This window comes from Panicum virgatum, chromosome 2N (assembly GCF_016808335.1).
Source record: "Panicum virgatum strain AP13 chromosome 2N, P.virgatum_v5, whole genome shotgun sequence".
NCBI lineage: Eukaryota > Viridiplantae > Streptophyta > Magnoliopsida > Poales > Poaceae > Panicum > Panicum virgatum.
The window spans coordinates 16,651,943-16,664,656 of NC_053146.1; the positions used below are offsets into that span (position 1 = coordinate 16,651,943).

The window sequence follows — 12,714 nt, forward strand, 5'->3', positions numbered from 1 at the left end:
ACATTCCATCACAGGAGGTGCGGACCTCCCTAAGCTCATCAAGGAACGCGACCTTCTCAGAATCAGTTTGAGGCCCGTACACACATGTTATCCACCAAGAGACATTGGACTGCAAAAGGGTTATCTTTGCAGTTAAGCTGTACGACCTAAACATTTGATTAGTGATCGACCAAACGTCTCGCTTCCATGCCAGAAGTATGCCACCACATGTGTTAGACGCCGGTTTGGCAAAATAGTCAAAAGCGGCACCACAAGTCTCCATAATCACATTAGCAGAGCAGTTCTCAAGTTTAGTTTCTTGCAAGGAGAGTAGAGAAATGTTTTCCTGGGCTACCATTTCCCGTACCACACTACGCCGGGCCCTAGAGTTCAGCCCGCGAACATTCCAAACCAGACAATTTTCACCTAACATATTTAACCGCAATGATGAATCTGCGGGTGACCGTAAACTCACCAACTCACGGTCGACGACCGACCCATGTGATGGACCCCACTCGCTCTCTCTCCGCTGATCCGCTCAGCTCTCTCTCCTCCCCCGCTCTCTTCTCTCTCTTCCTTTTTTCTCCTGGATCTCGGAGCTCCCCATGGCGACCGCGCCTCTCCCATCCCCTTCCCCTTCCCCCGCCCCCTTCCTTCCCCTTCCTCTCCTCCATGGCCGGCCGTCCTCCTCCCCCTCCCTTTTTTCTCAGATCCATGGCCGGCGGCGGGGAGGAGAGGCGGGCGGGGCCCCTCTGCTCCGTGGCCGGCGGCGGGGAGGAGAGGCGGGCGGGGCCCCTCTGCTCCGTGGCCGGCGGCGGGGGAGGGGAGGCGCGGCGGGCCCCTTCTGCTCCATGGCCGGCGGCGGGGAGGGGGAGGCATAGCGGGCCTCTCTATGCTCCATGGCCGGCGGCGGGGAGGGGAGGTGCGGCGGTCCGGCGGCAAGGAGGTGAGGGGTGGCGTGGCGTGGCGGCGACAGGGACGGGAGGCGCGGCGCCGGGCCAGCGGCGGGGTGGGGAGGAGGCGCCGCCGCCCGCCGCCGCGCCAGATCCAGTTTTTTTTTTGCAAAAATTTTTCAACAATTTTTTTTGAATCCCTTTGATTTTTTCGGATGAATATTTTTTTAATGATACAAAAAAAATTCTTGAATTTTTTCTGCTCTCTAATTTTTTTTCTTGAAATTTTTTTCTGCTCTTCTTTTTTTTGCTTGAAATTTTTTTTTTGTCTCCAAAATTTTTCGTCAAAAAATTTTCTCTCTCCAAAATTTCTCTTACAAAAAAATTTCCAAAATCGGAAAACGACAAAAAAATTACTAAAAATGGAAAAAAACGGTTGGGAGATCGACCGTAGGGAGCCCCTCCCTACGGTCAACCGTAAATTAGCGAGACCCATATTTAACAGATTATGCGACCAGAGTGAAACAACCAAGGTGACCTCAAGACACCCATACTGGCGCGACCGTGTCCATAGCTAAGGCCCCCATCCCAGATGGTAACAGCGCATCAAGCGACTCGCACTGCGTTTTGGTTAGCGTGGAGGAGAAAGTATCCGTGAACTGTTGGAAGGAGGAAGCATCCGGCGGGCGGTCGTCCGATGTTATGCCCAGCTTTTTCATCAGCACATTTTGGGCCTGGATCACGGGCTTGGTTGCTCGGTGACACGACTTTCGCGCCAATCTCTCGCTGCACCTGATGGTCACCTCCTGCTGCGGCTGACGGGATCGACGCCGCGGTGGAGAGGTGTCTAACACTGGTGGGGAGCCTCCCTGCACACAGATTGTGCAAAATTATCAGGTGTCTAACACTGGCGGGGGAGCCACCGTGATGTGGTTATCAGCAAATAAATGAAACGGGAGTGTTTCCCGCAATCCCCGAGCGACCGTTACATTATTTGATACGGCAGAAGCAGAGCAGTCAACCGGTGCCATCTCTGGTACATCAAAACGAATTGATTCCAAGTCAGCTATGGGTAGTGTTGAAAGTAGCAGCAGGCCGGGCGACCTCAACGATACACAGAGCTGGGCTAGGCTGAGCAGAGAGGAACCCAACCTCAAGATGCATCGGATCAGGCTGGGCATCTGGCGCTGGAGCCTCAAGTTCAGGAAATAGTTCACCCCCTAAATCTTCACGTGACAGCCAACACCCGTGAGAACCAGAGGCCTCATCAAACATAGGATCAAAGTCTCTGGCGACCATGGGAGAGGCTCTGGCCCCAACTAAAATATCAGTAGGATCATCCAAGAGAGGAGAGGGAGGCCTCCCTGCGGCAGGACGTAGAAGCCCCGGCGGAACCGAACCGAAGCACAGAGAGATAGAGTGCGGTGGATCGTGAGAAACAACAGGGAGGCTGCGACCAAAACGCCACAGAGGACCGCCAGAGGGCCCAGGCGCACACCTTCGCGCACAATCACCTGCCGGCGTGCCGGAATTTGTACCTTCATTGTCCGCAGACGCGCCTGAGGGATCGCCGAAGCCCGGGGTGCGGAAGACAGTCCGGCGCGGCCCTGGTCCATAACGAGAGGACTGACGGAATCCCGGGTATTCGTCTTCCGAGTCAGTATCAGTAAGAGCCCGTTCAGGAAGGGTGCCATTTCCATCGGAGGAGCTGTTGACATTCCAGTCCTGGATTTCCAGGATCTCATTTTCAACCTTGTATCGAAGTACTGGCAACTCATGATGCTCCTCTGGTCGTAAGAATAAATTATTGGTGCCCAGATCCTTCACACGTTCAGGAATGCGGACGATGACTTCATTGGGGATAAGATCAGGATCAGCACACCATACAGCAGCCTGGAAACGACGTGAATCAGCACGGGCTGAAGTAGAAGGGGTTGGCTCTGGAATAGCACAAGCACCATCAAGAATCACTTGCGCGGCAGCGACCGACCAGGCATGAGCCGGAATATCCCTGATTTCAAGCAAAACGCGAAAGCGCATAGATTCCCACTCTGCAGTGACCAGCCTGCTCCAGCGACGAAAACGTAATGCCATATCTGCCCGAGGCAGTGGGGGTGCATCAAGAACACACTGAAGATCTGACGGGTGACGAAAAATGAGCATGAAATCCTCCAGCCAGTGGCGATGGAGAGTGAAATCCCTGCCTGGAATGCCGTAGTTTTCCTCAAAAAATCGCCGGACTTGACTAGGAGCGAAAGAAGGGCGCGTACCAACTACCAACACGACCAAGGCAGTGGCCGCAAGAGAGTCCTCGGCTTGCTGCAGCTCCGCAGTACGCGGTATAGTTCTAGTGATGAGTTGCGGACGCCGAGAAGGATGTCCCCGAGGGAAATCCGACCATGTGCGAGCTTCCGGTGATGGCGAGCGACCCACCGGCGAGGCTGCGCAGATTGATGGAGGCCCGGAGTAGGCGCGACCCGTAGAAGCCGACCCCGACGAAGCAGTAGAGGCAGAGCCCGCCGAGTGGCACCGGCTCCGGATGTTGGCCGCCGCAGTGACGCTGACGTCCGCCTCAGGCACGAACCGTCGAGTGGGGCGGCCACGCCCCCGCGGAGGACCCGGGAAGAGGGGACGTTTGCAGTTCTAGGGCACATGGCCGACTTGCTCGCAGCGGAGGCAGCGCGACGGTTGGGTGCAGTGGGAGGCCACATGGTCCGTTGCCAGGCAGTTGAAGCATTTCCCCACCAGGTCGGCGGGGACCGGCCGGCGTGGGCGGCGAGGAAGGCGTGTATCCCCCTAGGCACGACGCTTGTAGACGACCGTGCGGAATCCATCCGCATCCACCAGGGGATCCCCGCGCATCTGGGATGGGGGAGCAGCGACCGAAGACGACCGACGCGCGTCCGCCATAAAACCGCCCGATCCACGCACAGGATAGGCGGATCTACGGCGTCCTTCCGGCAACTTGCCTTTTCCTTTCGGAGAAGAGCTCGGCGGAATCCAGTTAAACTCCTCATCTTCGTCCTCCGAATCAGACGGCAGACTGAAGTAAATCCCCTCCGGGGAATCAGCTTCAACATGCGACGGCCCAGCACCAGAGGTTGGGGAGAAGGGTGGCGCATCCGGATTGAGGAGCCGACGCGGATCCGCGGCAGATCCATCGTCGGAGCGACCTGTGCCCGAAGGGGGCGGGGGAGGGGAACCCATCCACTGCTAGGGGGCGGACAGCAGGGGAGTGGCGCACGCCGTAGCTGATCGAGAGGGCCGGCGGCGTGCCTGTGGAGGTGGCCGCCCGAGCCGGGTTGTCACCGGCGGGATCTGTTTCTTTGGCTAGAGAGAGAAACGAGAGAGAGAGCCAACGGTTCAGTGACAGTTGCCGATTCCTCTTGTTATTTGATATTGCTTTAATTAGAAGTATTTTATTACAATCTAAATGAACAGTTTTTGTAGAAACAAAATTTAAAGGCTAAACTAACAATCTTTGCGAAACGGAGGGAGTGCACGCTAGAAGCCGAGCCAACCGCAGGCACGGGCGCCTACATCCTCTAGCCGCCGCCTCGCTCGATGGGCTGTCGCGTCGTGGCTTGCTCTGGGGGCCGCCACTGTGCTGGCTCGCTCTCGCCAGCTGTCACCCCACCTGCCCACACGCATGAAGATAGATGTGCGATGGTGGCGGAGACGATGAGGTGGACATGAACGTCGATGGTGGCGGAGATGGAGACAAGGCGGATTGTGCGAAGCGAGGTTGGACGACCAGCTAGGAGAGCCGAGATAAACAATGGTGTTGTCGCCTTCTCTCTCACTCTCGGCCACAAAGAGAGGCAGTAGCGAAGATGGCCAAAACGATCGGTCGCACGAGCTTCGTTGGCGAGGTCCGCTAGCAGCAAGTTCTCGCCGCCCAACGTGCCACCGCTTGATGAAGCGCTCCTGCATGCATGCGTTGCTTCAGCACGATGGAGTTCTCATTATGTGCTCGGAAAATATAATTAGATTTGATTTCTTCTCCAGCCTTTGGCAAATTTGCTACTAAAATGGAGTTCTCATTACGTGCTTGGAAAATATAATTAGATTTGATTTCTTCTCCAGCTTTTGGCAAATTTGCTACTAAAATGTAAAAAAGCTAAGGGCTAATGTCTAGGCACTTGCCTCCGCAGTGTGTGATCTCTCTCTTTTTTCTCTCAATATCTTTTTTTTTTGCCATCTCAGGGCTTTTTTCATATTTTTTTTCTTTTGAATCTCTTTTTTTTCAGTAATATCTCTCTCTTTTCTCTCAATATCTTTTTTTTCCATCTCAGGGCTCTTTTCATATAATTTCTTTTGATTCTCTCTTTTTTTCTGAATATACTCTGTTTTTGCCTCGCCATGGCATTTCTTTTTCAGAGTATATTTTTCCTTTTTTTTATGCACACTCTTTTTTCCCCTCATAGTATTTTTTTAATTCCACCACACGCGGAGGCAAACCTGTCTTCCGTAACTTGTTGATAACTGATAAACTAGCTAGTTAACTAACCGTAGACTTCACGATATGGCTCTATAATCGTTTGCGAAAGCAATCGAGCCTGGCACCACGGTCGGCAGCCTGGGCCTGTTCGGCCACACCAAACAATTGGGCCGAGCGATGTTTCTGCCAGCGAGCGCGCGGCCACGTAACGGAACGCAACAAAACGGGCCGTGTAGTCAGTTTCGGCCCAACACATGATGGGTAAAAGGGCCTAGGGGTAAGCGTCCGGTCCGGGCTGGCTCTGGCCTGGCTGCCTGCCAAAGGAGGATATACGTCCCTGCGCCGAAAAGATCCGAGTCGGAGAGACTAGCCTGCAGCCCGAGTTAAGCGACTGCTGGTGAACGAACTGCAGAGATCCCGGCAATATATTGTTTGTAATCGAGTCACATTCATCCTTACAACATTTCTTCTATGACATGACCATGTCACAACTGCCACCATTACAGTACACGAACAAAAAAACGAGCCTTTACAGTTTACGCACTTTTAACTACAGAACTAAACACTAATATTCTGTTTTTCTAGTATAGACGAACATGTAAGAACAAGCCCTTCAATGGGCAGGCATACACGAGCCGCCGTATAAATACTGTGCATGTTGCTCTTTTCCACTGGCAGAACCATCCCCGCCTGCCTTATTCAGACCCAAGTTTGTACACGGGAGCAGTGCAGAATCAGACACCTTGCTCTTCGGCTCCCACCCGATCAATTTTGCGCCCAAGTAATAAAGAATGCTGAACAATCGAACACTTTGCATATGTTCTATTCCACGGCCCAACTGCACAAGGATTGCCATAGCCTCCATTCTGCCCAGTATATATCTGAAGGCATGAGGCTGAACTACCACCATGGATTTTTATTTACAGAGGGGACATTGTAAATGGTTTTTATTTTCAAGCATTCGGCGCTGGGGGAGCTGATATGCTGACCTCCTAGTTGCAATCCAAACCACACTCCTCAAGAAGCGGGCCATCATTTTTTGCTAGGAAAGGATCGATCCGGACCCAAAGGAGTGAGAAGATTGAAGCCAGCAGAATGGACCAGACAATGACAATTGTTGGTGTCCTGTTTTGCCTTCCAACCAAACCTTTCAGGAACGGATACAGATGGACAATCACCCAGAATGCAAAGAAGAGCTTCCCGAATAGAGGGCCCCATGATTCATATCCGTTGTTGATAGCATTTGAAACACCAGCAACCACACCAATGAAGTTCAACAAGAGCAGAGTGGTTGGAGGTATTAGTAAGGTTGTCCACTTGAATGTATATAGCTCTGAGAACTCTTCATCGTCACCACCCTTTGATGTCACAGTGAAGCTTGTATCCACACCAGCTATGACCTTGAGAAGTCCTTGGAACACAGCAAAAAGGTGCGAGGACACACCTCCAATGACCCAAAACTGCTCATTCCTCCACCAATTATCAATGCCAACACCACTCCATCTCATTTCTAGTATGCTTGTAGCAAAGATGCAGATAAAAAGTGACATGAACCAGAGGCTGGCAACATTGTTTAGCTGCAGCAGATGAAACAGTAACTGTAAGGTTCATGTATTCCATAGTTCTACACTACAGAAAAATATAGTGGAATAAGCTTTTACCTCTGGAGTGATAAATTTTCCTGTCAGCAAACAGATGGCAGGCAATGTACAATAAGCCAAGAGAGGAATAGACGTCCAAGGATATACGATGGAGTTGATGTAGGAAAATCTTTCCAAAAATTTCAAACCACCACCATACCCATACCAAAGAGGGCAATGGTTGCTGAAGAAAATTTCAATAGACCCAAGAGCCCACCGAAGAACCTGGTGAAGACGATCTGAAAGATTCAGAGGTGCAGAACCTTTGAATGCAGGTCGTTTAGGTATGCAGTAAATGGACCGCCAACCATGACAATGCATCTTGAAGCCAGTTAGAATATCTTCTGTGACTGATCCATAGATCCAGCCAATCTGAAAAAAAAAATATAGGATTTACTTTGTAACATATGTTTTGACTCATCAACCAATAACAATCACAAAGCTCTAGAGTTTACCTCTTTTCCCCAGTCAGTCTTGTCTTCATAACCACAACTAATGACATGTATGGCTTCTTTCAAAAGAGAAGCTGGACTTGCACTCTTCAAGGTCCCACCATTCTCAAGAAGTGTGGACGTGACAAAAACAGAAGACTGACCAAATTTCTTTTCTAATTTTTGTTGATTCACAATACCAGCCTTTTCATTTTCAGCACCTAAAGGAAGTAGTGTAAGGTTAGATATGCAATTCCAATGAAGATGTAGTTCTAAGAATAACTCAAGTGTTTCTTCTAAGTTCATGGTTACCTGGAGCACCTTCATCAATCTCACCAAGAGTATATGCAGGGGATTGATTTTCTTCTTTCTTGAAAAATAGTAATCTTTTCTTCTTCTCTGATTTAGGTTTGGTAGTCTTCTTCTTGTGCTTTCTGTTACCACAGCAGCAACAGCAAAAGCACCACTTTGGCCAGCAATTGCAAGTCCTTGATGGTGGCTTTTTTGATTTAGGGGCATCATAACCATATAGTGCCTGCCTTCTAAATACACATCCAGTACCGACATAGATTGGGCCTTGAATACCATCCAAACCTTTCATGTTGATCTGCACAGCACAAATTTTAGCAATTTTTTTTAAAAAAATCATCAAGGGAAATGAATCATGTAGAAAACAGAACATCTCAGATATCTGAATGTCAAATCTTACATCAAAAAAGACGACATTCCTGTTAGCATATCGGTCATGACGATCAATCCCATCAAATCTTTGAGGGAACTGCACATAGCACACCTTCTTTCCCAGTAAAGGATCCATCATAAAACACATTGCTTCCTTTATAGCCTTACTGTTGTTGATGTAGTGATCACAATCCAAGTTCAACAAATAGGGAGCATTTGTTAGTACAGCAGAGACTCTGACCTGTGACAGACAAATAAAAACAATTAAAATACAATTGCACCCCATAAATTATAGAAGACAGATAAATAAATGATTCGAGGTAATAATTACCAATGCATTCATAGCACCAGCTTTCTTATGATGGTTATAGCCAGGTCGTTTTTCTCTTGAAACATAAACCAATCGTGGTAGCTCATTTCCCTCGCAATCAAGACCTCCACTTTGGCCAAGGAAGACCTATTTGTACAGAAAAAACAACTTTTTAAAAGTACGAAGAAAAATAAATAGACGGTAATAGCATGCCATGATAAGTACTTCATAGCAACAAACAATAAGGCTTACCTGAATCATTCCAGGATGATCACGAACATTGTTTCCAGGCCAGGGGGTCCCATCTTGCATTGTCCATCCTTCTTCAGGAACTTTCTGGGCTTTAGCAACCAAGGCATTGATTCTGACCTTGAATTCCTCATACTCTCTCTGGGGAAAAAAAGTCAATGCTTAGTTTCATAGTTTATCAACAAACTCCTAGCAAGAGGGACCAAAGCAGCATACTAATAAAGAGGATAAATAAGGTACCTTCATCGCTCTCCTCTCACCAACAAAGCTTGCCGCCACCTTGTCTTTCAAGTAGTCTATTTTCTGTTGGAAGTACCACTCTGGAGCACGAGGTTCAATATTGAACCTTTTGCAGAAAGGAACCCATTTCTTTGCAAATTCGGATGTTTCAGACAGCGCTTCAAATGTTAGCATTGCAGCACCATCATCAGAAACATAGCAAGACACCTTATCAACTGGATAATCCACCGCAAGGATAGATAGAACAGTATTTGCTGTGACCAAAGGAGGTTCCTTTAATGGATCGACTGTACTGACAAAGAAATCGATTGGAGCAAGTTGAGATGGCTGGCCTTCCTTGTCGAACCTATCCAGACAAGCAATTAGTCAAATAACAACACGAAGAAGGTAAATATTACCAGATGGAAACAGCAACCAACCTCAATGACAGCCGGTCTAAGTATGTCTCTCTCTCAATAGGGAACCATTTTGGGAATTGATCAAGGATCCAAGACATGGCAAACCAAATTTCACAGATAACAGATATGAGCCACAAAGCAAATGCATCGTTCACTGGATGCATCACTCGATAGTGGAAGAAGAACCCCAAAACCACAAGCCGAATAATGATAATCATCCTATATGGATTAATCTGGCTTGATGGAATTGGAATTTTCCTGGACAGTGGTTGTCTTGCTTCATCCATTCTGGTAAAGAATGAAAAAAAATCATTTAACATTAGTACTTGGGTCTAGTAACAAATAGCAAAACAGGAGTGAAGATCTGATTCGTTAAATATCCAATGGAATGTGACGTGCAGTAAAAGACACAAGCAGACAAACGTATTAAAAATTCACAGAGCACATACTATACTGACCAAACGTGCACTACCAACCTTCATTAATGTAAACAAAGGTAAAACTGAAAAATAAAAATTCATCAGTTTCTTTCAATTTACTGAGGAATTCGATAGAGTTACTTCTATTGCTGTGCTGTGTCAATGATATTATGACAAGAAGAAAAATGATATCCTGAACTGTGCATAGACCATGGAAACTAAGTTGGACAAATACATGCAACCAAATAGCATACTGCATAGCAGTAGAGACTAGAGAGGCACAAAACAGAGGTCAAACAAGCTTTGAGAGTCATACAGTGGAAGATCGTCATCACCACCATCATCACCACCGGCATCATTCCTCATCTGGTGCATCCTCTCCTGCTTCTGCTTCCAGCTCTCCATCCTCTCCTTCCATGCAACACTACCATAGCCATACGCAGCAAGATCCTTGGATGGGTCCATGGACCTTGGTTGGACTGCAAACACAAGGACCATTAATTGATTGTGTTCAGAACACCATCATCACATCACATAGTTGATGATCATCCCAACACGCACCAGGTAAACTGGGATCCGCATATGGAAGTGGGTGGATCCTCTTGCCCCCACCGCCCATGAAAGACGGGACCAGAGCGTGCTGCTCCGGTGGGATGTCATCCACCTGCAAGCGCACCGGAAACAAGGCATTGAGCAACCGGTACAACGTGTCTCATGATTCAGGTTCAACAAAGTATCAGTGAGCTCTGATTTAGCAGTACCATCTGCCCATTGGTGAGGAGGGGAACATTGGGGTTCAGCTGGAAAGGCTGCTGGACGCCGTTAAGGTCGCCTCCACGGCCGTAGGTCATGTGGCCGTGGAGTGACTCGGCGCCATACTGCGACTCATTGCCGTCCCAGTTGAACTCGTTCTCCAGGTCGTCGACGCCATCCTCTTCCTCATCCCCGGGCACACGAGCGCAGCCTGCAAAATGGAAATTGAGTGAGGCAATCGAAGCTAAACAGTGGAGAATTCGCCGCCGGCCGGAGCTGCATTTCGGTGGCCGGAGTTTCCGGGTTGGGGGCACGCACCCTTGAGGCGCTTGTAGCGGGTCTTGCACTGGGGGCAGTTCTGGGTGCCCTCCCGGCGCTCGTACTCGTAGCAGTCCCGGCAGACGGGGAAGGCGCACTCGTTGCAGGCCACGAAGGGCTCCCCGCCGGGGGCGAGGCCGACGTCGTCGCCGCAAATCTGGCACACCTGCCCATTCGGCTGCCGCAGCGGCTTCGGCTGCAGACAGAAACACACCCAAAAAAAAATCGAGAGGAAAAAAAAATCAGCAACCGTAACGCTCGCTCGCCAGCCGGGGGAATTGAAGCGCGCGCGTACCCCGGGATCGCCGTCGCGGCGGATGACGACGAGCTCGTTGCGGTTGTGGGAGCCGGCCACCAGCCCGGCGCTCGCCTCCATCGCCTCCTGCTCCCCTTCCGCCGCCGCCACGGCCGACGCTGGCGCACGATACTTGCTCCTCTCGCTCTAGCAGCGGATCCTCATCCGCGCGGTTTCCACCAGGCTCCGCGCCGCGCCGCGCCGAGGAAGGGGAAGACGACGAGGAGGGAAATGCGTGCCAGCGGCGGCAGCGTCGGTGGGAGGTGTAAGGGGGCCAGGGGCAGGGGGGGATTAGCGAGCGGGGGATTTTTAAAGAAAAATTGGGGAGGAGGGGAAGCAGAGAGGAAGGGGCGGGGGAGTGTCGGTGGGAGTAGAAAAAAAAAACACGGGGGGCGAAAAAGAAAAGGAAAAGACGGCCGAGGAAAGGGCCGCGCCAACTAACAAGAGTTGAAACAAATGGGAGGTAATTTTGGCGAGAAAGAGCTCAAAAAAATTAAAAGCGTGCCGCGTCACAAATCACAGCTGTCATGCTGTTTTTTTTAACCCATGGGCCATGGCACATTGAAATGGCCAGAGGTGGTCAACCTAGGGAATGGAAAACCAGCCAGGAGAAGGAGATGGATCTCAAATTTCAAGAGAGAGGAAGTCTTCCATGTTTTATGGGGAGATAAATAGATCAAGGAGATGTTGGATTAAAACTACTTATAAACGGCCTTATATTGTTTATGTATTTTTTTATTAATGTGTGCCTATATCTCGACTGCTTGACGATATATCTGGAAAATATTATTAGGCTACGCTGGCGAATGTTGGACAAAATAGTAGCCAGTGCTAGCGCAAAGATATGAAACAGCCGAGAAGGAACACTGCCGCTAGCTGTCCATATTTATTACAAAATCCATTTCTTGTAAAATTTTCATAGCTGGACTGAGATTCAATGTTGTATGACTATAAACTCTGAGCAGAGAGACATTGCATATTCATGTTGTAATGAAAATACGTGACATTTACCAGGTTCGTAAACTATTGCTCGATCTTCCTGACTCCTGCCCTAATCCCAATGGTTCTTAGGTGTCGATGGCAAACAAAATACTAGTCAACGCTAGCCCAAAATACGTAGACAGATGGGAAAACAATACCACTGAGGTTCATATCTATTTGGATTCTATTTGTTGTGAAATGATCATTGATGATCAAAGATTTAATCCTATTGATTCATGCTCTATACATCAAAGAAACGTCTAGAGAAAGATTACTTGGATGCAATGACGAATGCATGACAAATTAGTAGTCAGCTATGGAAACTGTATACCCTAAGAACCACCCAAACTGAGGCACTTTGAAGTTGAGGGGCCAAGCTTGAAAAGTGTAAGGAACATGGCACTATTTATGCAATTTCAAGTTTTTGGTGATCGAATGACAACACAACACTTGGACTAATATAATTGTTAAGATGACCATTCTCAGACTTTTAGGTTCAAGTGATGACAAAGAGAAAGAAAAGACATGCGTAGCAAGGCCCGAAGGGCCGCCCCTCGCGGGTCTCAGGGCAGCGCTCCTGAAAGCTCTTCAGTCAGTAGCACCGGAAGAACTGACGCCAAGGGCATCGGTGCATCCGATGGTAGTCGGAAGAACCGACGCTATGGAATTCTGGTGCAGAAGAGAAT

The 12,714-nt window shown here is 49.1% G+C and overlaps 1 protein-coding gene across 1 annotated transcript; it reads right to left on the reverse strand.

Moving 5' to 3' along the window:
- Positions 1–5,711: 5,711 nt before the first annotated feature.
- Positions 5,712–11,424, reverse strand: LOC120659875 (probable cellulose synthase A catalytic subunit 3 [UDP-forming]). The gene is made up of 14 exons (XM_039938139.1): positions 11,048–11,424; positions 10,753–10,948; positions 10,443–10,645; positions 10,243–10,345; positions 9,998–10,160; positions 9,284–9,550; positions 8,865–9,210; positions 8,628–8,765; positions 8,397–8,522; positions 8,094–8,306; positions 7,697–7,991; positions 7,409–7,605; positions 6,975–7,325; positions 5,712–6,890 (listed from the first exon to the last, which is right to left on the reverse strand). The coding sequence occupies exons 1-14, from the start codon at positions 11,126–11,128 to the stop codon at positions 6,306–6,308; spliced, it is 3,264 nt and encodes a 1,087-aa protein (XP_039794073.1). The 5' UTR covers positions 11,129–11,424; the 3' UTR covers positions 5,712–6,305.
- Positions 11,425–12,714: the final 1,290 nt, after the last annotated feature.

Excerpts from the sequence above, each read along its gene's own strand:
- LOC120659875 (XM_039938139.1), bottom strand. The coding sequence starts at position 11,128 with ATGGAGGCGAGCGCCGGGCTGGTGGCCGGCTCCCACAACCGCAACGAG. Across the intron at positions 8,523-8,627 it reads ATCATCCTGGAATGATTCAG|GTCTTCCTTGGCCAAAGTGG; the intron begins GTAAGCCTTATT and ends CTGTACAAATAG. Across the intron at positions 6,891-6,974 it reads GAAAATTTATCACTCCAGAG|CTAAACAATGTTGCCAGCCT; the intron begins GTAAAAGCTTAT and ends CATCTGCTGCAG.